We start from the raw sequence: 27,515 nt of genomic DNA, 5'->3' as shown, positions 1-27,515 counted from the left end.
TCATGACAATTCTCGTATTTACTTTACCAGAAATAAAAGTTATTATTGCAAAAAAGTCGAAAAATTGCCACTTGAACGGGTACAGGTCTTATTTATAAATTATTTTAATATTTCTGTGTGATAATTTAATATTTTATGGTGTATAGATGGTGTCAGGGCCCCTAATGTAATTATAAATCGCTAGAAACCGCAAACAGGTCGTGTATTTTAATTTAGAGATTGGTACCAGCCGGTGTATCGTTCACGAATATTTAGGTAAGAGAGAGCTCTGTGCAAAATGGGCGCCGCGCGAGCTCACTTTTGACCAAAAACAACCAGAAGTTGATGATTTGGAGCAGTGTTTGAAGATGATCAAGCGTAATAAACCCGAGTTTTTGCGTCTATATGTAACAATAGATGAAACATCATTCACTACGAAGTCCAATCGATAGTTATCTGAGTGCACTGCACACGAAAAGCGTGAGAAAAACGCAACAGTCGGCTGGCAAGGTTATGGCGTCTGTATTTTGAGATACGCATGGAATAATTTTCATTGACTACTTTGAAATAGGAAGGACCATCAACAGCGACTATTACATAGCGTTATTAGACCGTTTTAAGGACGAAATCTCCAAGATACGGCCACATTTGAAGAAAAAGAAAATGCTGCTTCACCAAGACAATGCACTGTATCACAAGTCAGTGAAAACGATAGCAAAAATCCATGAATTGGGCTTCAAACTGCTTCCTCATCCACCGTATTCTCCAGATCTGTCCCCCAGCGACTATTTCCTGTTCTCAGATCTCAAAAGATTGCTCGCTGAGAAGAAATTTTCGTCGAAGAAGAGGTGAAAATCAGTAATTTATTCACACCAATAATATTCTTATGTTAGTATTGACTATTTTAAGTACCTTTAATTATATCTAAAGTGTAATTAACGTAATATCGAAGAAAATAACACGGTTGATAACATGTGCCGTTAGTTGGTTCAACTATTCAAAATGAATATCTTGGTAGCCCTGTCAAATAATAATGCTATTCTCATAGATCCCAAGTAGCGGTCATGCTTATTACTGTCTACTCTTTAGAGTTATTTTCTTGCCAATTGGCGCAATGGTAAAGGCCACAGAACGATCCTCCTACTGTTACGATAGTCGCGGGTTCGAATCCTGCTGGGGCATGGTCTTAAATTTATGTTTGTGATTGTTTCATTTTTTAGTAACCTTCAGCGGTGGGAGGGTCCTGAACAGAAACCCGCACAGGCTTGCCGTTTTGAATGATGACTGGAAAAATACATCGGTTCTCTGTGGCGAAAGTTTCCTAAAGAGTGTACGTCACTAAGGATTTCTCCAATATAGTCCCTCCAGTAATAATCTGTATACGAATAAGAATAAAAACATTAAAAGCCCAGCAAGCTTAATAATTATGTTTTTATAACATCTTTATTAGATACGCTTAGTACAATCTTAATTACAAATCAATTAATTACAACATTTCATTTGTACTTAGATTAATTCACAAGCAAGACGAGTCTGAGAAAATACATCAAAATCTATTCCTCAATTATAAAATTATAATAACTTACAACTATAGTTTACACTAAAAGTATACGCTTTATTTAAGTTCGTATGATTTGGTTCGCTTCAATCTCCAGGCATCCTGCGCGCTGTCCAGAAGTTATATTGCTTCCACGTTAGTATGATTTAGTAATCTTCTTTCGTGTTTCAAGGCGAAATCTTGGATAACTTCGCAAATCTATTCAACTTCCAGATCATCGTGCAGTTCTTCGTTGGTTACGTAGCGATAGGCATTGGTAATCAATCGAAGAACCTTGTTTTGACAGCGTTGAATGACTAGTTGATCTGAATGTTTAGTGTAACCCCATATTTGCACCGCATAGGTCCAAATTCGATTTATGATTGTCTTATAAATTAACCTGTTTGATTTTAGATCAAGTTGAGAGTATTTTTCGACTAACCAGTATAGTTTTTTTTTATTTTGGTTCTAATGTGTTTTGCTTTTTGTCTAACATAATGTTTATAATTTATTAGCCATTACTCTTTAAAAGATTTAGAAGAAAAATATATTTTTTAGGCTAATATTTCATTATTTTTATATTTTTCCTAAAAATATCGATATATTTTTTTTGTAAAAACATCGATATTTTTTTTAATATCGATATAACATAATGTCGACATTTTTTCGGTGGCCAACACCCTTACTACAGATATACCACCGATAAATCTGTTTACAGCACTCTCTACAGCATGCAACATACTTTACACGTTGCTTGGATAGAGGGCGCCACTATCGACGTTACTATTTCAAAAAATTGTTCAAACATTTTGGCATCGATTATTAAAATTATAAAACCTGCATTGCCACTAGAAAACTTTAATAATTATCATTTATAGCTAGAAGATTTCTAGATATACGTACATATATTAGAATTTTGAACATATTCACTATACTTTCAGTAAACCACGGTCTGTACTAAGACGAAGAAATTGTAGTTAATTCATTAATTACTTAACACACAGTGATAAGCAGAATTCTCATGGCGAAGATCATAGTGGACTAATTCGAGGCTAATTATCTGTAACCGATCGAAACCTTAACAATATTTCAAAGCAATAACATCATTTCTACTATGACCACCAGGTGTACTGGAAAGTATATATATAGTCGTATATATATATATAAATATATATATATATATATATATATAAATATATATATATATATATATATATATATATATATATATATATATATATATATATATATATATACGACTCTGCACATATATCAATTAACAAATATCATTTAATCTCTTATAAAATGGCAACATCATTCAATATTACGTCACTGAAACAAGCCTTTACTATCAAATCGCGGCACCTTCACCTTTTAATACGGAATTACTTTTCTCTGTTAATTATCTGCCAAATTTTACAGTTGGCTCGATGAATCTCAAGCTAAAGTAGGCGAAGGTTTGAATGGTTAAAATTATGTGTATGTTTCCCACTTTGGTTTGATTTTATGTATTTGTAATAACTATTATATATAAACCTTACACTCTTTTTTCCAGTTTTGGCTTAAGTATTAAATAATAATCTAGATAATCTATATATTGTCTGGACCAGTAACAACACTGATATACTAAGTCTAATATAGAATACATTTCGCAGAAGAAATGATAAAGACAAACAGTCGATTAGACGCTTTTATTTTCGAAAATATACTATTATAATCAAAAAGTTATAAAAAAACATTAAGTTTCTATCCGTACGTCAATGTCATTTTCTCTAGTGCCATCGAAATACAGCACTTCGTAAGATTTCACCATCTTTTCCTCTGTGCCATGCAGGAACCAAAACTCAGCATTGCCGACGTGCCCGCCAAGAACCTTGCCAATCTTCATCTCTCCCTGATAGGTAATCCGACCGATATTCAACCAGTTTCCATCCTCCACACCTCCTCGAACCAAGTGGATATCAGCAGAAATTAGATGCAGATGGGTTGCGTTCATCTGCATCCATTTGAAGCTCTGGGGATATGGAGAGCACAATATCTGAAAAAATAATAATTATTTAATGTTTTTTGTCGCGTTACCAGGCATGGACTGACTCAATATACCTGAACGAAAGTGTCGGGGGTGTGTGAACCTAGAATAGGAACACGAAGGGGCTTGCCTTGTTGAATAACTATCGGATATACGCCGGGGTGTTTCTTCAAGAACCCCTGTCCGATATAAATCGGCTCGCCATTGCCAGCTTTTCCAGGGGAGTAAGCGTCCCAAGGAATTACTCCGGTATAGTCCCTCCAGTAATAATCTGCAAACGATTAAGAGGAACAGGTTTAATACTTAATAATTCAGTAATTCCAAAAAAACATTCAAAAATGATCATTATTCCTCCTTGTTGCAATACGGTGACATCTATGGCACAAGACAGGTACTACAGATGTGTGCTTACAGAACTCTATAATATGCAAAGTAATTTACACGTTAAATGGATAGAGGGCGCCATAAATGCAATTATTTTTTTCAAAACATTGTTTAAATGTTTGAGCATCAACTATTAAAATTATAATAACCTGTATAGCCACCAGTTAACCTTAATAATTATCACTTTTGACTACAACATAACTAGTTATACGTATATATATTAGAACTTGGAACATCTTCACTATACTTTCATTAAAACACCATTCAAATTAAGACAAACTCGCTTAGTCTAACTGAAGTTAACAGATTATTCTGTTGCAGCCAAATGGGAGACTTACCATTGATGCCAAAAGCGAATGTGGCGCACAATAGAGTGATAAGCAACGTTCTCATGGCGAAGATCAGAGTGGACTGATTCGAAGTTGTTTACTTCCGACCAGTCGAGTAGGGGATTTCTTTAAAGCGATAACGTCATTTCTACGATGGGATTTTATAAAGATGTGATGATTACCATAAACACATTATGAAACGTATTAAGAATCATCAAGGAAATTTTTAAAAACTAGAATGATAAGGTTTCCACGAAACAACGCACAGTTTGGATGATTTGTTAAGAACAGAAAATCAATTTATTTGAAATTAATGGACAATCTGGCCTAAATTATTTAGTACTCATATAATGAGTTCATCGATGTTAGCGATCATTGAAAACAAAATATTACACAAGCCCTATGAAATTAACAAAGATGAACATACTGCAATAGTACTTGAAGTATTTCTGTTTATTCTACACTTATACGAAAGTCAACAATAACGATACCAAGAAAAACCACAAATAAAAAGAGATAACCTTTTGGTAACCTACTGACTCTTAACCATTGTCGGAATAAAATTCCCAAACCTCAATTATTCTGTACTTGTCAATGTTAAACATTGTATTATCAGGTGATTGCATGTATTCTGATCATTTTTTCACTATAAATAGAAATTGTTGCGTATCATTTTAATCAATTTGAAATTTAATTAAATTATCATAAAAATATATAAACGTGACAACGTCGCACCTCCTGGACTGTACCAACAGTAATTAACATGGTCCAAAAAGGCCAGTAATAGCGACGAAAATGACATATTCTTGTTGAAGCAGAATTCTGACGCATCTAGCGTACTCACCAGGCATTGCTCCTTGTGATTACCATCCATAGTATATGGTTTCGAAATGCTGAAGCTGTGCCAGAATGGGTCGATGATGCCAAACTGACATTGTTCTTTCAACACAATATCGTCATGTTGCAAAATGAAAAAAATATTTATATTAATACATTGTACCAATCTTTCTGATTAAATGCAATTTTAGATTGAAAAAGTGATGAGAATACATGCAAAAAGCTAATAGTATTCTGCATAAATTCCAAGAACAAAAAAGATTTTAAATACGCCTTTGGAAATTAGAAAATATTAAATTGCAAGCTCTGTTGAAGGCATCAGCAGTCATCTATACCACTATTTCCAAATTTTCAAAAAGTTTAAGATCGAGAAAAAAAAATCTCTTACCAGCGAAAAGATGACTAGAATGTAAAGACGTCATACTGCTGCATGATAACTCTCGAAGTTCACCATCCAAATGTCATTTGCTACAGTCAATTAAACACGATTTACCAATAAACAATTATCCGGCTTGGTAGGGCACTGTTGCGATAGCCGCGGATTCACGTCCTACTGAGGCAGATGTACTTTACGTTTGTGATTGTAATTGTAAATGTCTTTATAGCCAACAGTGGAAAATCGGACAAAGAATAACCATCCCAGTCACACCAGTAAGCAGGCTGTCGTCACTGGTCAGTCGGTAGACTTAACGCCGAGGACTACGGTTCGGAGCCCACCACTTTAAATTGTAGGTCCAGTCCAGACAAAAACCCTCGTTGGTAGAGGGTTATAATAAGGGAGAATTTAAAATATATATTAACTAGCGACCCGCCCCGGCTTCGCACAGGTGCAATGCTGATACTAAATTAAATACACTACAGAAAAAATATGAACGTTGTATATAAAAACATAGCGGCTCGCTCCGACTTTGCACGGGCATAAAATATATATGCCTATGTCACTCAATGAAAACATGATTAAAATCGATCCAGTATTTTTGGTTCATTCATTACTGCCCTTGGCCTGCACGCATTAAATTTGGAGTAAAACAATTCCTCTTCCCCTATACTTACTATGAAGATTTCCTGCTATCTTTGGAATATCTAAATTCATACAATTTTTATTACATTACACATTTTTAAACGCAAATTTTAAATTTGTAATATCTCCGAAAATATTTGTTTAATTTACATGCTGTAAGGAACCATATTGATCTATATTAATTGCACACTGTATTTAAGGTACTTAATTCGATAAGGATTAATGCCGTATTGCTTAAAATAGTTTCGTAAATAAGCCATTTTCTCACGTAAAAAGTAAACAATAAAAATGGTTAATGTGGGTTATCCCTAAAAGATAAACATATACCATCGCGGACTTTTTTGTAGACCTTTTTATGGTGTACAATACTGTAGTACATTAATTTGATCTAACTGGTAGGGTTAGGCACCGTTTTACTAATTGCTAAATAAGCCTAAAAAAATAGGTTAATTTACGACATCACGTTAGAAACCTCTAAAATTAGCAATGTTGCCTTAGTATGTTATGCATGTATTATACATATAAACCTTCCTCTTGAATCACTCTATCTATTGAAAAAAACCGCATCAAAGTCCCTTGCGTAGTTTTAAAGATTTAAGCGCACATAGGGATATAGGGACAGAAAAGGCGACTTTGTTTTATACTATGTAGTGAAATAAAACAATTATTATTTATTTCGGTATTTGTTTCTAATAGGTTATATAAAAGCTTGTACTTCTTTAGTCATCCCAGAAATGTATAATATTATCGCGTTGTAAACCAATTTTTTTTGTTATATTTTAGAGTATCCTCTTTACCAACTACAGATTGGCGAGTAACTAATTTATAGCTATCGTCCGAGAAATCATCCGGTCTTACTCAGACTGGTTATTAGTGATTTTGCACTCTTATCACATAAACAATCACGCGACTAGCGCAACAGTAGAAGGACCCTCCTGTCGCCTTAACCACTACGCCAATCAAGTCAATGGTAACTTATTAATAACAACGTTTTCTATTGAAGTAAAGCATAATAATATATTTCCTAGAAGAATAATATATACGTATAGATACTTGTGGTTGAATGTAGGTGAAGATAAAATAGATAATAGTATAAATTGAACATAAAAATAGTCTCTCTAATGAATGTGTGGTGGCCTATACTAAAACGGCTGAACTACAAAAATGTTCTCGATGGTGCCATCTAAACGTGATTTTCGTGTAATATAAGAGCATTATAGAATGCTTGAATCCTTACGTAGAAATAAATTGCAGTATTAGTTATTAGCTACACTAAAATCACCTAGATGTGACATATATTTATTTAACAAGATTATTTCCCATAATATTAATTTAAAAACAATTATTATTTTATATCATATTAATTAAAAGGGACTAAAAGCTATAATAATTGTGGCGTATCAACTTTAAACCGCTATGAATATATTGTATTGTGTAGAATCTGACGACATAGGTTTTTCTGTTGATTAGTTTCATGCTATTTTGTCTTTCCAATAAAATAATTGTAAAATAAAAGAGGTATTATAATTATATTATTATATTGGAATGTTTGTTTTTGTTATGGATCATGTAATATACAGTGATGCGTTATGATTTTTTTACATTTCCTAGTTTTTGCATAGATAATTTCCAAAAATAATGCCTTAGGAAAATTTAGTAAATCTATACAGCATCTATATAGGTGTTCGATGAACTCTTGCTGGACAATATTACTGATTCATCTCACGAATAAGCAATCAATATGGCTTGGAGAATAGGGTATTGCTGCATCTGCAGATTCTGTGGTTAGGTTTTGATTTTGTTGCTTTAAAAGATCTGATGACTATTTTCGACCGATAGAACAGTTAATTCAGCCTATTTTGTTGCACTATTATGTGGTTTTCCCTTCCACAAAGTCCTTATTGATTCATGTTTTTGCAATATATCCCCAGACAAAATAACAATTAATTTTAGTTAATAATAATATCGAAGTTATTAACCAGGGGTGTGCAACTGCAATGGTAAGTAGTGGGGCAAAGTTTCGCTTAGTCCAATCATTGGCGGCGCTGACAACGCGAATTTGATTGGTTAGTTTAAAATAGTTATGTAGAAACCTGTAATGAAAATACTTTGCTTTGATTGGTCTGCCATTTCCCCTGATTATTTTGTGACGTCACATTTATTGGCCAATAGTATTTAAATAAAAATCAAATTTAAATTTTAAAATTAATTTATTAAAATAAAATCCTATACAAATATACATAAGTGTAAATAATATAAATATATATAAAGAAAAAGCAAAAAAAAAACAATTATGAACTCTATTCTAGGCAATATTAAAATATCTATAATTCTTCTATAACGCCTTCCCATATATGTTTAGTGCCATCAATTTTATAGGATCTATTAGAGTTCTAGCTTATCTTGATATATTGAAGGTAAACTTTAAATCCTTCCCTGTTGATATCGCATTAACTTCATTAAACTAAAAATACAATCACACCTCATAATAACCTAAAATTTGGTCTTGAAAATCATTATCGATTGGACAGTTGAAACACTAAAAATTTATGTGCTTTTCAAAAATATTTAGATTTTAGAGTATTTAATCTGTGGAACTACTTAATATAGAATATAGACAAATATTGCATGTTGTCTCTTTTTCAGAAGTTTTGTTAAATAGCCTGAAATAAGACTAAAATACAATATTAGACTCGTTTTCCTCAGAGCAAAATTCTCTGGAACTGAAAATATACTCAACTGGTGATTTAACAACCTCAAGTGGTACTAGATCTCCCGTTAAAAAAGGATGTAAGTTATCTAACATGTTCATCTTCTTCCCAATTTTCTCCGGGAGAATGATGTGAAAAAATTGAAGTGATGAGCCCTATGACCTCTAATAGATCCAACAAAATTCTTTAAGCAATCTTGGTTAAGATTTGTTAAACAAATGTAGTTATTTGTAAATTTAGACAAAATAGATTTCTTTAAGTTAATAAATCCCCTAAAAGTAGCAATTCAATTTATTGATGGCACCATAACAAATATTTTCTTAACAAGGCAATCAAATTTAAATATATAATTCCTCTACTATAAAATGATTGAACACTGAAAAGTTGTTCTAAGAAGTTAAAGTATTAAAAATATTTTAGCGATATTTTACAATTAAAAGTAGTATTTATTACTACTAATTATCTAGTTATATTAATTGTTACCTTCTTGTAAGACTTCTTTATGTAGAGACATCACACTGACAGCATACGAACAACTTGGTAGATTAATTGAATTTTATTACTACTAACATCTTCATAAGGTTTTGAATTTCTGTAAACAAACAATATATAAACAGACATGTAGTAGATAGATAATTTTATATGTACCTGATAAAACCAATAATGGATATGCATTTACCCTAATACCTGTTCGTGAAGGAAGGATAATTCTAAATTTTTCACTAAAATGTCCATAACAAACACCATGACGTTGATATATTTGCATTGGGGTTTATCCAGGTAACTTACTACTATTTACTTGATCAACTCATTTTTGGAAAGGAGCGAGATCATTCTTGGAAACGATGTCTAATTTCCGTAGTAGAATTTTACCCTGGTACACTACATCTTTTACTACACTGACGCATTGTCATCAATTTTTATATTATTACTCCATAATAATTAATGTAAAACAGAAAATATGCACAACATAAAACGAAAATTTCGTGATCTAAACATAAACCATAACCTACAAACAACAAACATAAAAATGGACGCCCATAGCTGATTTCACACAATTTGATCGACCAATCACATTTCACGTTAGTGGCGGCACCAAGAATTTAAACTAACCAATCACAATTTGCGATCGCAGCGCTACAGTTGATTGAACTAAACAAAACATTTCCCCAAGGTCGCCTATACCGTGAAATTTCTATTTTTTCTATGGTTATTAACCTAAAAATTACTTCCTAGTACAATTCTTGTAAACAGCAATGCATGGTTGTGTCAAGCTAGTTTAGAATAGATGCGCATATGTAATTCTGGCCAATCAACATGCACGCTGGGGTCTTTTTACGGTCCCTTCTTTTGTAGGCCACTATCTCAAGATATAAAGTTCGACATACCTCAACGTTTTTAACGGTTGCTTAACGTGATACTTCGCATTTTTCTCATTAGATATCGCTGATCAAAATACACGCAAGCACATCTTAATAGTATTTTTAAAAACGTCAAAGAACGAATGCGATAATGCCATCTTTTTTCTAATAATAACACAATATGTCATAAAGCGTGATATCAAAGAGAATTATAACTTTTTATAGTTTTGAGCCAAGTAATTTTACAAACCTTACATTGTATAAGTAGTTGTAATGAAGCAAAAACTGAGAAATCGCCCTTAATAAATTCGTTCCACTAATCCAAATATCATCTTATTTGTGTAAACAACACAAAGATGGAAAAACTTTCATCCGGTCTACCGTACTATCGATATTCTTCCGTCCTATGCACGACTTCGAAGGTGTCAAGTAGTAAAAGTTATCTTCGCCGAACACGTTAAACGGTTTCTGCTAATGTAGACGGCCAACAATCAACCCACAACAGTCAGTTCGAGTTCCTCCATCAACAGGATAAAATCAGTGCGATATAACAACGTACCGTAGAAGATGATGCGTAGAAACGGGTGTTTGTGGAGCTTCTTGCTTGTTTTCAGTGGATGGTTTGGCGCGAACGATGGACTCACCACCGAATACAAGAACAAGTGGTTTCATTATCCCTATGGAGGCCCGTTTATGGGGGTAAGATCGATTTTCCGATAATTTAATTTAATTACCTTTAAGAGAATCAATATTGGTTTATTTGGGTATCGGATGACTCACGGTAAATGTATACAGTTCCATAAATTAAGGTGTTTTCGGAATTTCGTGTGAAAGAAATCGATATACAAAAATGAGTCTCATATTGGCAATTTATAGAATAATGTTTTGTTAAAGAAATAATAAGAATATATCAAGTATTCCGATAATTCTTCACTTTTAAATGCCTTGATGGAAAAAAAGTTGTATCGCAACATATTTTCCATCATTTTCTATAACTTTTTTTCATCTTCTTTACAACATGGCGATATTGTTTCGAAAGAACGACTTCGTTCTGCTTACTTCGCTTACTTCTTCAGCATTTCAAAACCGTTTGCCACCCAAGTCATACTGTATCGATCTGAAGAAATGATATTCAAGAGACACTACGTATGGTAAGTACGCTGGTTAAGGCAGAACCTCCCATTGAATCTGCGACAGAGTACTATTCGCAACTCTTGCAACGTATCACCGAGCTTTATCATTCAAGAAGATGAGTTTGCGTCTATTACTTGTTATTCCTGGTGTTACAATACGTCGTTCAACTTGTGCAATTAACGTTGATAGATATATAATAGCTAATTCATCAAATGCTAAGCTCTCTGAAATTTCTTTGAGAGTTTCAGTTCGATTTTCATCCAATAAGTTTTGAGATTCGTTCTCTTCGATTTTGTTTAGATCTCGTGCCGAAAGTACATTTTTGAACGTTCCCTGATCAGCATCCATATTATTTAATAACTCAATAGTACCAAATGGAAAACTTACGTAGGCCGTTATTTTACATAGAGAAATGCCAAAATCGCATAATTTAACGGTTATGTTAGATTGTTACACGACACCATTTTGATTGCGCGCCATCTTGGTTATGTGACGTTTAGTTCAGTTTCGCATTAACCATTGTGTTGATAAGACTTGATTATGGATAAATGTTGGCCACTACAACGAGCAGAAGTAGTGGCCAACATCAAATGCTTCATTATCTATTGCTAGTTTCAGTTAGTGTTGGTTCGAATTTCTACGATGCATGATAAAAATCCCTACGGTTTTTATAATTTGAATTATTGCAGCTCATTGTCTCTGGCTATATGGTTTTTATCAGCTTGGTTGTTATTCGACGAATATTCGACTAAATTATTTGAAAGTTCAAAACAACACATATAATACTTTGTCCATATCGTGAATTTATTTGAACACCTTGTATCGCTACTGGACTCACAAATAGCATGTAAACGAAATTTAAAAAGTAAATTGGATACTGAACAAACAATAGGCCATAAATATGTCACCTATTGTTACGAAACTTAATAAAAAATCAGAACTAGATTGAATTCACTTCAAATATTTAATAAGTTCATGGAGAATGATATATTCATCGACAATAAAACAAAAAATTCGAGGGGAGATTGATATATTTTCTTTCGTAATAATAATGAGTAATTTAATATCTAAATTCGTAATTATAATAACGATAAACATTAACCAGTTCTTAATGAGCATACACCTCATGTTTCCCTTTTCGTAAGTAACTTACCGAATCTCCATATTTAACGTTCAATAATTTTTGACCAAACAAATAAATGACATTAGCTTTATATCTAGATGTTCTATGGAGTATTACCTTTCAAACTTATTTCATAGTACAGTTCCATTAAATAAGAATTACTAGAGAATTGCGATTGATTTTAAAGGCTTCTATTAACGCTGGAAAATATTGAAATATCATTTATGGCTCGGTGAATGGAGGTAAAACGAAATGAAACAGTGGTGTTTGCAGTATGTGATCGTTATTTACTGAAGTAATATAAAAATGTGGAAAATACAAAATAGATAAAACGGATGGCAGCGGTGTTACCTGGAGACGAGGCTTGGGCAGTCGATGGTGGCACGTCTAAACCAAACGAAGGTCGGTTACTGAATGATTGGAAATATCCTTCAATAACATCCCAGATAAACTTCCCGGGGTTGCCAGCTATTCGTTATCGGGTTCTAGTTGGCGCTGCTGGCACCTATATCAAAATCAAAATTATTTCCTGACAACATTTTTTAAAAATATATTATACAGCATAACAGTAGTGAATTTTGATCCGACTGATAAGAATGTACTGTAACGGTATAATGAATATTAATGGCTAGTGCAATAGAAAAAGTACAAATGGGCGTATAATAAGATCCACAAATGGACTAGAGACCGGAAAATACACCCCCAAATCTGTCCATGCCAATTTTGCACTGCACAGAAAAGACAGAAACCAAATTATAACCCTTGGGGGATGCCCGATTCCTCAAACAGATCTAGCGATATACCTCGGCATCCACCTTGATGATATAAAGCAACTGTTGGTCGGCCAACTTGACTCAAAATCAAAGAGATTGATTCATCAATCAACAATAAAGCTTATTTGGACTTATGGGGTGCAAATATAGTGATCCAACGCTGACAAAACAAAGTTAATTCGATTAATTACCAATGCTTATCGCTACGTAACCAACGAAGAACTGCACGATGACCTCAAGAGCTGTAGAAGGAATGTTTTCTTTAGCAGGTTTTATTTTTCGATAACAAGAGGCTGTTTGTTTGGTATAATATTTAAAAACCTTGCTTTCATGAAAGGAAATTCTTCTTTTACTGATTAATAGGCTGGACTGGGTTAGTTCTATTCTATTTACATAACATAATCACCTAATTCTATTCTGTAATTTATATTTTAAATCAAAATATTTAAATTACTATATTTTGAAAGTTATATTTCAAACTAGCGACCCGCCCCGGCTTCGCACGGGTGCAATGCTGATACTAAATTAAATACACTACAGAAAAAATATGAACGTTGTATATAAAAACATAGCGGCCCGCTCCGACTTTGCACGGGCATAAAATATATATGCCTATGTCACTCAATGAAAACATGATTAAAATCGATCCAGTATTTTTGGTTCATTCATTACTGCCCTTGGCCTGCACGCATTAAATTTGGAGTAAAACAATTCCTCTTCCCCTATACTTACTATGAAGATTTCCTGCTATCTTTGGAATATCTAAATTCATACAATTTTTATTACATTACACATTTTTAAACGCAAATTTTAAATTTGTAATATCTCCGAAAATATTTGTTTAATTTACATGCTGTAAGGAACCATATTGATCTATATTAATTGCACGCTGTATTTAAGGTACTTAATTCGATAAGGATTAATGCCGTATTGCTTAAAATAGCTTCGTAAATAAGCCATTTTCTCACGTAAAAAGTAAACAATAAAAATGGTTAATGTGGGTTATCCCTAAAAGATAAACATATACCATCGCGGACTTTTTTGTAGACCTTTTTATGGTGTACAATACTGTAGTACATTAATTTGATCTAACTCGTAGGGTTAGGCAGCGTTTTTGCTAATTGCTAAATAAGCCTAAAAAAATAGGTTAATTTACGACATCACGTTAGAAACCTCTAAAATTAGCAATGTTGCCTTAGTATATTATGCATGTATTATACATATAAACCTTCCTCTTGAATCACTCTATCTATTGAAAAAAACCGCATCAAAATCCGTTGCGTAGTTTTAAAGATTTAAGCGCACATAGGGATATAGGGACAGAAAAGGCGACTTTGTTTTATACTATGTAGTGATACTTAACTTCTAAAAAAAATAGTATTTCGCGAGTATTCCGTATACATGCGAGATGGCATTTTGTAATTTGTATATTATTTGGAGCAAAGCATGTATTTTGGTTCGGTTTGACTCTGCAATCAGCATTATCTTTTACCAACGCTCTTCCTTGTTACACCATCATGTTATATGCATTCCCCTTTTACAGATCCTGTCGGCTTTCGCCATACCACTGAGAGTGAACACTCCCGGTGACGTGTTCATGGCTGTGAACTTCGAGGCCTCGTTCAGCTTGCCGGAGAACGACACCACGCTGTATTGGCCGCCGATAGTGGGCAGCACGGCGCGCCAATTGCTCTACGAGATAGTGGAACGGAAATTCGAGAGGTTAGTGGCGATCTAGACGGTCTTCTTCGGCCGAGATCAGTTCCGGCGTCGACAATACATATCGGCGATAATCGAATGTGTAAACTCCGTCACTTAGCAAGCGATCGGAATATTACCCTACGCTTTTTTATTGAACCAATCAATCAGCTTTTAAAACATGTCTAATTGGTGATGGATTCGTGTACAGTCACACGGCTATTTGCTCGAAGTGTTAAACGTTCGTGAACAGAAACGTTACACATAAAGCTCGGGGAATCCTATTATTATGGGGTGAGGGGAAGAGGTTTTTTATATAGTAATATGGTCTAAAACTCACTAAAAATTAAAAAATAATCACAATTAGATTTTTAACACACAATTTTTTTTAAAAATATGTCCATAATAATCGTTGTAATAATTAAATAAAAATTAACTAAAACCTTATTTAACAGGTCACTTGAAAAGGCTGACATATAGATGGCGCTACTAGAATTAAATGCATAAGTTTTTATCCATAGTTAGCACTAACCCTCAAAAGATGCATGTACGAATTTGACAACTGTCGGATCATTAGTTTGTAAATTACAGCATTTTGAGTGAAGCAACTTTTGTTATTGTGAAACAAATGGATAAGAAGAAATTTCGCGTGTTGATAAAATATTGCTTTTTGAAGGGAAAAAATACAGTTGAAAAATACAGTTGAGCACCGAAGATGGTGAAAGTAGTGGATGCCCAAAAGAGGTTGTTACCGACGAAAACATTAAAGAAATCCTTAAATGATTTTGAATGCCTGTAAATGGAAACTGAATGAAATAGCAGACACTCTAAAGATATCAACTGAACGTTTACATCATATCATTCACAAATATTTGGGTATGAAAGATCTCTGTGCAAAGTGGGTGCCGCGCGAGCTCACTTTTAACCAAAAACGACGACGAGTTGATTCAGAGCAGTCTTTGAAGATGATCAAGCGTAAGGAACCCGAGTTTTTGCGTCGATATGTGACAAAAGATAAAACATGGCTCCATCATTTCACTCCGAAGTCCAATCGACAGTCATCCGAGCGGACTGCACATGATGAACCCGCTCCAAAGCGTGGGAAAACGAAACAGTCGGCTGACAAGGTTATAGCGTCTGTATTTCGGGATGCGCATGGAATAATTTTCATTAACTACGTGTGTTCAGAAATTCTCTTTTAAAATCACGAAAAAAAAACAAAACCCACCATATAAATAAACATTTTCATATTAAAATTAAGTAGTAGTTAAATTTTCAAAAATAGTAGTTTAATTACACCCCCTGTATTTAGATAATATAATTTTATATGATATTTTATAATATATCTAGAACATTATATCTAGTAAACACGAAAACAAATGATATTTGCCTATAATATGGCATTCGTATGCAATAACGAGTAGGTAACGAAACAAAACAAATCTACTTTTTGTTTCAGTCATGGCCATCCCGGACGCGCTTGTCTACTGAGGGCCATCTGCGAAGGCGCCGAGTTTTCCAGTCAAAATACAGGTGTCCTCGGCGATCTCGTTCATGTCATACTGACGTAAGTACGCCCCGTTAGAAATCCAAGAAGATGGTTTTCATTTTTGATGAGGAATTGTCCATCGAATGGATTTCTTTCTCAAAATTATTTAACAGCTATTCTATATATAACTATAGTCCTAAATTACTCGACCTCGGCGTTTTTTTTGGGCCACAGCCAACTGGATTGTGTATATTATTAGTGGGCATTGAAACTTTGACTTCTAATCCACTACGGTAATCATTATTGTATACAGAGAATAGAGATTATTTATTAAGTAATGTTACATCAACGAAAATTTAAGATTTTGAAAGGTTCTGTGACAAAAAAAGACAATAAATCCAAAAAAAAAAATATTTCATTCACTTGTTTCAGTCAGTTCTTAATAATTTTGGCTCAAGAAGACCAAATATGAGAAAATCATTTTTATTGGCTTTAGTTTTTATGATATTGAATCGATAAAAGCTCAATCCACAATCATTGCTATATTTTTGAGGCTGTTATGTCTCCTTTCTAATACATATAGCTGCCGCAGCTCCACCCAGTAATCCCCAGTTACAAAATTGAGATTAAAAAATAATCTTCCCTTGTTAGTTACTGTTCACTGTTGTAATTGTTTACTTTCTAAACTGATTCCTGTGCTAGAGCAGAACCATTTGGGACAGAGGATCTTAAAAAACAACGCTATTCTTCTGTTTTTTTATTTAAACAAATCATATATAGAGTGACAACATGCGCTATTTGCCTCCCCATTCTATATTTCTATATTTTGTGGTCAGTTATACTGAATATATGCAAATAAATAACTCAAAATAATAACAGTGATTTTAAAAAAGAGCAAATCCAGATAAGACAAGAGTTTGTTTTAACTATAACATTTTATACACGTCTGGAAATTTTGTGAAAATATATGAACATAATAAACTGATGAATAGCCAGAGCCATCTTTCAAAAATAAACCAAACTATTTATTTTTACGAGAATCTAATTCTTGAAGATCCTGGCGTGCACATAAGAATTTGAATTTCCGATGTTGCCAGTTCTTGTAAATTATACGTATATTTGAAGAATATTATATAAATAGAATCAATTATTGTTGAATCGACAAATTAATATAAAATTTATCTTTAATATAAAGTTTCCTATAATATAAAAAATACCAAAATCCTTTTATAAACGTATTTAATTAATAACAAATATAATTTACTTACCAAATATAAATGTTACAATAATAAATCAAAGAATAACATAACAATCTCTATCAAAATTCTCATCTCCTTTTTCTTTCTGATCTTATTTACCCATGCTTCAACACTTGTAGTGTAAATTTTATGCCTTTTGTACCTATGAAATTCAAACGATTAGTTTTAGCTACACGAGTCAATTAGTCTAATCCCACTGGAACTTTAGCTGAAAGTTTGGCTGCAATCATATTTCAACCTGATAATTAATTAACTAATAATTAATTAACTTACACAAGTCATTTTAATTCCCTATATGTGTTTTATGTATTGTATTTCACATTGCCTTCCCTCTTGTGTCAGTTTTAACCAGCAGGACAATAAGAATTTATACGAATACTTCTATAGAGTTTTATAGGCCTCCCACCCTTTGATAGTCTTATCCTTCAATAGGAACTTTGTTAATAAGTGAGCATTTAGTTGTTCTTTCAATAGTATCTTTCCACACCTCCAAATCTTCAAGGCAAGTCCAACTTCAATGTTTCTTGTTCAATTTTAACGTTGCGGAATGGCTATATAATCAACGGGTCGTATTTATCGGGACATTTATTTAGGTTATGAAGGTTAATGAAGCCTAAAATATAATGAATTTGGAATAAAATTAATGTAAAAGCTTTTTTGACAATATTTACAAATATATGATTTATCCATTATTGCTTACTATTTATACTCAAAATATGAACTGTACAAGAATAAATAAACTATAAACAACAATATTCTTAAACCTACAAAACAATATAACATAAATATAATATGATAATAGATACAATAAGATAATACCAGATATAAACAAGTAAGAGATAGTAAAACTCTTACCAGAGCCAGGGTCAAAAAAAGTGGCTACCTCTCAATCGCTTGTAAATGACAACGTAGCAAAATTGGCGGAAACTGCCGAAGTTTAAAGCATCCACAATGAAGGACGTGACATTTTTCTTTTTAATTTTAGACCGTCTTCATCGCTAAACACCAACCTGACTCGAGAGTATCAAGTAGCCGAACAACAGGCTACCAAAAAGGGTAAATGTAAGAAGTACAAGAAGAGCTGCAGCTTCAGCATCATGAACATGTTCGGATGGATAGGGACGACGTTCGACGCCATCGCCAACATGGCGAAGCGGCCAGTGGGACTGAAAAACCATTAAGCAACCGCCGCTCTATTTCTGTTCAAAGTTGTTCATCAATTAATACAAACTTTACCGAATTCGACATGTGTGTGTAATTTGACAAGAGTCTAGTTCTCTTATTCCAGGAGAATTCCCGCATGCGCACAAGGATTTGTATTTGCAACGTTGCCAGTTGTTGAAAATTATACGTATATTTGAAGAATATAATATAGAATAAATTATGTCGAACTCAACAATATGTAATTATTTATCAATATATAAACACTACAGTAACAAACCAAAATTATAGTTCTTTGTAAATTATTCGTATACTTGAAGAGTATATATTCTGAATATATATTTTGAATATACATTCTGGAATTCACAAATTAAGCTAAAATCCCACTTGAAACTCAGGTTTAAAGTTTACTGTCTATTATTTTAAGCTAAGTTATTTAACCTTTTATAAACATACTTATTTTAAAAGGAAAAAAAAAGAATATAAAACAACACGTAAGGGAACAAATACAATTTATTTATCAATATATAAAACACAAGCATGCTTTTATTTTTAAAATTATACACCAATATATCTTATCGGATCTCTTCAATATGCAAAAACAACATGGAAATCCCTCTCTCAATTCATCCAATAAAAGTAAAGAATGTAGAATATGACTATACTCTTTTTAATATTTCATATTGTCCTTCATTTATTATGATTAACATAATATCTTCTTTATTTGAAGTATAGTAGGTACCCAGAAACTAAGATCGTGGCTTATATAACACACTTCCTGTATTTTTTATCTCATTCGCCCATGCTTCAATACTTATGGCGTCAGTTTTACGTTTTGTACCTGTGGAATTCAATTGGGTTGCTCGCTGAATCACTACATAGTATAAAACAAAGTCGCCTTTTCTGTCCCTATATCCCTATGTGCGCTTAAATCTTTAAAACTACGCAACGGATTTTGATGCGGTTTTTTTCAATAGATAGAGTGATTCAAGAGGAAGGTTTATATGTATAATACATGCATAATATACTAAGGCAACATTGCTAATTTTAGAGGTTTCTAACGTGATGTCGTAAATTAACCTATTTTTTTAGGCTTATTTAGCAATTAGCAAAAACGCTGCCTAACCCTACGAGTTAGATCAAATTAATGTACTACAGTATTGTACACCATAAAAAGGTCTACAAAAAAGTCCGCGATGGTATATGTTTATCTTTTAGGGATAACCCACATTAACCATTTTTATTGTTTACTTTTTACGTGAGAAAATGGCTTATTTACGAAGCTATTTTAAGCAATACTGCATTAATCCTTATCGAATTAAGTACCTTAAATACAGTGTGCAATTAATATAGATCAATATGGTTCCTTACAGCATGTAAATTAAACAAATATTTTCGGAGATATTACAAATTTAAAATTTGCGTTTAAAAATGTGTAATGTAATAAAAATTGTATGAATTTAGATATTCCAAAGATAGCAGGAAATCTTCATAGTAAGTATAGGGGAAGAGGAATTGTTTTACTCCAAATTTAATGCGTGTAGGCCAAGGGCAGTAATGAATGAACCAAAAATACTGGATCGATTTTAATCATGTTTTCATTGAGTGACATAGGCATATATATTTTATGCCCGTGCAAAGTCGGAGCGGGCCGCTATGTTTTTATATACAACGTTCATATTTTTTCTGTAGTGTATTTAATTTAGTATCAGCATTGCACCCGTGCGAAGCCGGGGCGGGTCGCTAGTATTATATAAATCTTTATGAGTCAACAAATCTAAAGTATTTTCAAATTGCCACTATTTAAATTAGCTCGTTTTTCAGTCAACATAGCATTCAGCGTAATTTTAACAGCTAGTTTGGCTTCAATCATATTTTTTCTGATTTTAATATTATAATATTTAATGATTATACTCAAATTTAGAAGTAGTAATATTTTTACCAAAATAGAAACCCCTAACCTTAAAAATCTTCGAGCGAGCCAAATTTTCAATTTTCTTGTTCAATTTTAATGCTATGGATTGACTATTTGTTGTGATTTTAAGAGAGATACACATGGAGGATATCGAGTCAGGTTTATCTCCATTTTACTTTCATAGTGTCAACTATCAACTCATATATCTCTCCATATTAAAAGTGTTATAATAGATTTTTGACAATATTCACAAATCAATGATTTATCCATTACTGCTCATCATTTATAATCAAAATACAACAGTACAAGAACAAATAAACTATGAACAACAAAATTCTCAACCTTACAAAACAGAGTTCCTACTACTGCCAGGGTGAAATCCATGTAGTACGTTGGATCTCTCGATTGCTTGTAGATGGCAACGTTGCAAAATCGGGCGGAAACTACCGAAGTTTACCCAGTTGCAATTGGCATTCTCCAGAAATAACCACTACTGCTAATTTGTAGCAAATTAACTGAAACAATAGAAAGGCCCAGTCGAACGTTAGTCAGTTGTTTCCGGCCCGTCAACGGTCACGTGTACGCCGTGACCAATTTCCGCGTTCCGTCCTGCTAGATTATTAAACGATGACAAACAAGCACATTTACATCACAAGGAAAATTATCTGTTGACCAGCGACGGTCGCTGAATCGTTAGTTTTATAGAATTCTAATTGGATTGACGTGGAACAATTGAAAGTCATTAAACAAATGACAACCTTCAAACGATAACTACAAAAGCAGGGCATGCTATGGTATTTAAATAAAATATACACCATTGATACATCACCAAAACAATGTTTCTGGTTTTTCAAACGTATAATTGGATCAAGTTTCTCAATATTGTAACGTCTTGGCATGTGAAGCGTATTTATATCGTTAATTTTATAGATGTCTAATTGGATTGACGTGGAACAATTGAAAGTCGTTTAATGACAACCTTCAAACGTTAACTACAAAAGCAGGGCATGCTATGGTATTTAAATAAGATATACACCATTAATACATTACCAAAACAATGTTTCTCATATTTCAAATATATAATTCGATTGGGTTTCTCAACATTGTAAAGTTTTAATACCATCGGAAACCAAGTTAATACATTTATTACATGCGAAGAACTTTATTTAAACTTCAAAAACTACTGTAGTTCCACAATCTGCCCTATAGGCCATAAGTATTTTTTATGTCCATATTATATTTACATGGCATGCAGAAAATCACTTCATTACGCGATCTTCTGTATAAAATATTATCTTAATTAATTAGTCTTATTCTAAAGCTTATTCTAAAGTCTACATATGTCCAGTAATCAGATCAGGTGGTGTTAAACGTTTTAGTCTACGCACTTCACTATCACGTCGCATATTTAGCTGATTAGCGAGTACATTGGGATGCACTGACACTCTTTCGAAGTACTTGACACAAACACATTGAATTACACTCGTTATAGGTTCTAGAGAAATATCGTGTTGTATCACTTTATTTGAAATATAGTACGCAGCATCAACAATGGCACGCAACACCTTATTTTGGAACCGTTGAATGATGGATATGTTGATTTTCTAGCGGTACCCCATAGTTGGATTCCATATGACCAAATAGGCTTGAGTATAGACTCATACAGTAATACCTTGTTATCTAATGATAACTTGGATTTCCGCCCGATGAGCCAACACATTTGATATAATTTCAGTCGAAGTTGTTTTCGTTTATAGTGTATGTGCTTCTTCCAGGTTAGGAGTCGATCTAAGTGCATACCAAGATATTTAACTTGCTCGGCTTGGGGGAGTTGACGATGATTGATATTCACTGTCTGCGTATTATTGTTGCCACAGTAGTTATTTTTTTGAACTAAATTAAAGATGTTAAACTACTAGAAGTCCAAAGCTCACAACAATTAACGATAAAAACATACTTTTTAATATTCTAATTGGGATTTCAATCAAATTTGATGCCTTTGAAGGTAAGAAGGGTCATGGAAAAACACTGCCATTTCATGGTGATATTTGAAAGACTGGTTTATTTTACTTTTTTTTTTTCATTTGTATGGTGTTTTGTGGTTTTTGTTTCACCATATAATTGGAGTTTTAATATAAAAAAAATTCAAGTTTCTCAGAATTGTTAAATTTGAGTTTGAATATAAATAAATAGACAATTGAAAACAAGTTCAAGGCTCACTTGTTATATTGAAGGAAAAAATATTAAATTCTAATTGGTTGTCCACTTGAACTGGCAAAACGCTGAAAACTACTATGAGTTCAAGGTTCAGATGATATATGTGTTATAAAAAATACTTTACTGCTTTTAGTGTAAGTTGGCTCTTAGTAGTTTAATTGTTTCTGTTCATTTTATAATTTTATTTGGAGTTAGTCACATAATGTTCATTACTGGCCTATTTTCGTGTTCAAAACATGATATTATGGTTTACTGTCATATATCACTACGTTGATACTGCCTATCATCACGCTGGTTGACTAACAGGAGGAATGTAGAGAGGAACTTATGACCTGAAACTTGAAAGGGAGTTGTAAGAAACAAAAAGGTAGGTTAGGTCTCAAAAGCAAATTTTATCTGTATTTTTTGAATGACGAAATTTCGAGAAGTCAAGAAGCAGAAGAAATTCTATCAGCTGTTTAGTTTTTGTGACGCAATCTTTGTATTTTTAACGTAATGTTTGTGCCACAATGTGACGTGTTTCTTAACAATTTCAGTCACTATGCTAAACGAGTTATTACATTAACGTAAAAGAGAATTGAAAAAAAAAAAAAAAATATATATATATATATATATATATATATATATATATATATATATATATATATATGTATATATATATATATATATATATATATATATATATATATTAATCAAATATACGTTCACTAGCATACACTGAAGCGTCCGATATTAGCCAAGCTCCATTTTCCTTTGTATATATTCTCAATCTTTATAAAATATCGGTGAAGACATTCACTTTACTCTTTTCCGGAAGGTAGTGTAGGTGTGAATGAAGTAAATATACTTCATTACTATAATGAAGTATATTTATATATATATAAATATATATATATATATATTAGCCAAGCTCCATTTTCCTTTGTATATAAATATATAATGAATATACTGAAGTATATATATATATATATATATATATATATATATATATATATATATATATATATATATACTTATAATCGGAAGTTGTTCAGTGTAAAAGCCATTCCGTTTGTATTTTAAGCACTCACTATAGCATATAAGACCTCGTAGAAATATTGTAGACAACTGCTTCTATGCTGCAATGGTTAGAGAGTTCAGCTCCTAAACGGATGTCGCGGGTTTGCTTGTTGAACAATAACTTTTTGTTTTAGTTTAGTCGGAACATTTGCCAAATCACCCAGGCTAGGTAACAGACCAAGGGGGCTGAAGTGTTCTTTATATCATTATTTCTCTATACCTATTTTTTTCATACGGGCTGCTTTACTTGGCCTACTTATTGTTATACTAAATAAAATAACAGCGTAATTTGTTGACTAGATTATCCAACACTAAGTAGAGAAAAATAAGATATTTTTGAAAAAAAAATTGAACCGACTTCAAATAATAAATAAGGAAGTCACTAAAAGCTAAATAATAATCAAACTTAGATTTTTAACAGAAAAAAAAACGTTTTAAAATAAAGTATGTACCTAATAATCGTTATAATAACTAAATAAAAATAAACAAAAGCCTTATTTACTACACGAATTTTATATTCTGCTATATACACACAGTTTAGCTTAATACAATATATTAATACTTGCAATATTATCTTAACTACTACCAACTGACCAGTTTGAAGTCGGTGCCGAGCTCAAACAATACAAAAATAATAATATAATTTTGTGACATATACATAAAATGAAATAACGAACAAAACAAATCTAATTTGTTGCTCGTAGATGAAAAGGTTTAGGTAGGTATTAAGCTAAATTATGTGTATATAGTAGAATATAGAATACGTGTAGTAGATAGGTTAAATAAGTGTTTGTTTATTTTTATTTAGTTATTATAACGATTATTATGTACATATTTTATTTTAAAACTTTTTTTTGTGTTAAAAATCTAAGTTTGATTATTTTTTACCTTTTCAATGAGTTCCTTATTTATTTTTGGAAGTCGGTTCAATTTTTTTATTAAAAATATTTTAGTATTTTTTGACGATCGTTTAAACATGTCATTTCCAGTATACCAAAATCAGTTGAAAATAACTAAACAGTTTTTTTGTCGCAGACCGAGATAATTGTGTGATGTTATTAAAGTAATTCAAAAATATTTATATAAAACGACTACAAAATATATCGCTGCTATTGAACTCGAAATAAGATTATTCCAAATTAAGTTCAAATATTTGGTCATACAATGTACGTATGATGTTTTCCACTCCATGTCAAGGTCACCTATATTATATACATGTATATGATGCACGGACAGTTTCAGTTAGAGCAGTACGGGATTTTTGCGAGAAATTTGAAAAATAATAAACAAGTGCTATACGCCGGCCGCCGAAGCCGCCGTGATCTTTGGATTATGGACGTTATTTTTAACATTGAAAGTAAACTTAAAATCGTGGGAACGCTATATAAATAGATGTCGGGTTTGTGTTGAAAAGTTTCGGCATCGGAGGCAAGTTGCAATAAAACATATGCGCGTGGAATAAGGGGATTTAATTTTTTTTATAATAATCTGATAATGATTATGTTTTTGACCAACTTAACTATACGTTGTGGGTACTAATTCATTATGAGTAATAATACCTGACTCTTTCTACATCCTGAACCAAAATTCGAGGTGATGTTAACCGAGCTCATAGAGCTAATGAAATATTTTAACAAAAAAATTGCACCGACTTCAAGAAATAAATAGGGAACTCACTAAAAATTTTAAAATAATCAAACTTAGATTTTTTTTATTTTATAACAGACAGACATTTTATTGTCAAACAGGGTGACGAATACCCAATATATTCGGATGATCCGCGGGGCAGTGTTCTTGGCCCATTGTTATATGTATTGTATACAGCTGACCTACCGACCTCAAGAAACACTGCTATTGCAACATGTGCTGACGATACAGCGGTTTTATCATCACACGAGGATCCAATATCAGCCGCAAGAAACCTCCAACTTCATCTTAACAAAGTCGAATTGTGGTTGAAAACGTGGGGTATCAAAGCAAATGCGGCAAAATCTACCCATGTGACATTCACCCTTTGTAGAAGAACATGTCCCTCAGTAAAATTGAATAATCATGAACTTCCGCAAGCAGACAACGTTAAATATCTGGGAATGCATTTCGGTCAACGTTTGACATGGAAAAACATATAGTGACAAAACGCGAACAGCTTGGGGTTAAACTAAACCAAATATACTAGCTGATAGAGCGTAAATCTAAATTATCATTGGATAACAAGATTTTGCTGTATAAGTCAGTAATTAGGCCCAATTGGACCTATGGTATTGAACTGTGGGGTACCACTAGCAAATCTAACATAGATATCCTCCAGAGGTTCCAGAATAAAGTGTTGCGAGTCATCGTCTATGCCCCATATTACGTGTTCGACAAACTGATTCAACGTATATGGCAATAGTTGTAAATATAATATTGCAGCTATAATGATGGACCCATTACCACACGACCAACCAACATCATTCTTTCAACACGATATTGCCACATCACCAAAAAGATAAGAGAAAATTGTAGAAAGTGACAGAAAATATATTTACTAACATATATTGTTCTCAATAAATGCCTTTTTAAAGTGCATAATATTATCAGCATACATACGAGAAAGTAATACATAATGAATATTTATTATTAAATATTTTCATTTTTGGTTAGCAAGGCTTTGATCAGTATACACAAACAGCGATAGAATTTTGAACTCTACGTTATATTTTACCTTGGAGGAGACCAACGCACATTGCTTATTTATTAATGATACTTATCAATAATTAATAACAGGCCGCTTATATTAAGGAGGTGCCTTTGCCCAATTTATTATTGTCTTCGTTTTATATTCCATACGAAGTTTCTGTTGTTAAAAATATGAGGTGTACCGTAAAGTCATTATTGAAAAAAGGGGATTTATTTCGAAGACCCTAAACGCAAACATCGTGGTTACCACCTGGCGAAGCCGGCCGATCGACTTCAAGGCCAAATATTTTTGGTCGCAAGACAATACCCGGTGTTTGATGGGTCCGGAGTGACATGGTGTATTTCGGACTATTTAAACCTGGTAAAACAATTAATAATGATCGCTACCGAAAACAAATGATCAATTCGAACCATACATTGATCGAAAACGTCCAGAATGGGCCGGAAGATACGGTAAAGTGATTTTATAGCGCGATAACCCGTCTCATAAAGCAAAAACCGGTCAAGCAAGCGTTGAAAGCACTTGGATGGGACGTATTATCGCACCAGCTGTACTCTCCAGACCTTGCCCCGTTCGACTATGAAATTTTCGCATTACTGGGACACGGGCTTGCAGAGCAGCACTTCGCTAATTTCGAATACATTTTAAAAATGGCTCGATGAATGGTTTTGCTCAAAGGACAAACGGTTTTTTGGAACAAATATTTCCACTTTCTTGAAAATTATGCGGTTTTTTGCGAAAACTTAGTAGAACGATTACTAACAATTTCATAAACTGGACGAAGAACATGATCAAAAACTACCAGTTTATTAAGAGAAG

The 27,515-nt window shown here is 32.8% G+C and overlaps 3 protein-coding genes and 1 long non-coding RNA gene across 7 annotated transcripts in view; 2 read left to right on the top strand and 2 right to left on the bottom strand.

Moving 5' to 3' along the window:
- Positions 1-27,515, top strand: part of LOC143201314 (uncharacterized) — a 256,321-nt gene that overhangs the window by 94,430 nt on the left and 134,376 nt on the right. The gene's annotated exons all lie outside the window — the stretch shown is intronic.
- LOC143201323 (uncharacterized) lies at positions 3,194-5,641 on the bottom strand. 4 transcript variants are annotated; one of them, XM_076412315.1, is made up of 4 exons: positions 4,441-4,542; positions 4,268-4,384; positions 3,620-3,816; positions 3,194-3,554 (listed from the first exon to the last, which is right to left on the bottom strand). In XM_076412315.1, the coding sequence occupies exons 2-4, from the start codon at positions 4,320-4,322 to the stop codon at positions 3,255-3,257; spliced, it is 552 nt and encodes a 183-aa protein (XP_076268430.1). In that variant the 5' UTR covers positions 4,323-4,384; positions 4,441-4,542; the 3' UTR covers positions 3,194-3,254. The 4 variants fall into 4 exon arrangements, with proteins under 4 accessions (XP_076268430.1, XP_076268431.1, XP_076268432.1 ...); XM_076412316.1 differs by lacking the exons at positions 4,268-4,384; positions 4,441-4,542 and adding an exon at positions 5,484-5,641; XM_076412317.1 differs by lacking the exons at positions 4,268-4,384; positions 4,441-4,542 and adding an exon at positions 5,103-5,200.
- LOC143201317 (uncharacterized) lies at positions 10,647-18,907 on the top strand. Its single transcript, XM_076412308.1, has 4 exons — positions 10,647-10,887; positions 14,762-14,940; positions 16,376-16,483; positions 18,650-18,907. Exons 1-4 carry the CDS (start codon positions 10,756-10,758, stop codon positions 18,843-18,845), a joined length of 615 nt encoding a protein of 204 aa, XP_076268423.1. The 5' UTR covers positions 10,647-10,755; the 3' UTR covers positions 18,846-18,907.
- Positions 12,712-21,219, bottom strand: LOC143201324 (uncharacterized). The gene is made up of 2 exons (XR_013006930.1): positions 21,083-21,219; positions 12,712-12,950 (listed from the first exon to the last, which is right to left on the bottom strand). It is a non-coding gene; the product is annotated as an uncharacterized LOC143201324 (long non-coding RNA).

Source organism: Rhynchophorus ferrugineus, unplaced genomic scaffold, assembly GCF_030347505.1.
Source record: "Rhynchophorus ferrugineus isolate W39M unplaced genomic scaffold, kcgeb_rfMv2 rfM8, whole genome shotgun sequence".
NCBI classification, from domain to species: Eukaryota; Metazoa; Arthropoda; class Insecta; order Coleoptera; family Curculionidae; genus Rhynchophorus; species Rhynchophorus ferrugineus.
The sequence above is the reverse complement of the archived record's forward strand: the minus strand, read 5'-3'. Positions and strand labels throughout refer to the sequence as shown.

Coding starts and splice junctions, on each gene's coding strand:
- LOC143201323 (XM_076412315.1), bottom strand. CDS start 4,322: ATGAGAACGTTGCTTATCACTCTATTGTGCGCCACATTCGCTTTTGGC. Junction 3,817..4,267: donor ATTCGCTTTTGGCATCAATG/GTAAGTCTCCCA, acceptor AATCGTTTGCAG/ATTATTACTGGAGGGACTAT. Junction 3,555..3,619: donor CCCCCGACACTTTCGTTCAG/GTATATTGAGTC, acceptor TTATTTTTTCAG/ATATTGTGCTCTCCATATCC.
- LOC143201317 (XM_076412308.1), top strand. CDS start 10,756: ATGATGCGTAGAAACGGGTGTTTGTGGAGCTTCTTGCTTGTTTTCAGT. Junction 10,888..14,761: donor ATGGAGGCCCGTTTATGGGG/GTAAGATCGATT, acceptor CCCCTTTTACAG/ATCCTGTCGGCTTTCGCCAT. Junction 14,941..16,375: donor GTGGAACGGAAATTCGAGAG/GTTAGTGGCGAT, acceptor TTTTTGTTTCAG/TCATGGCCATCCCGGACGCG.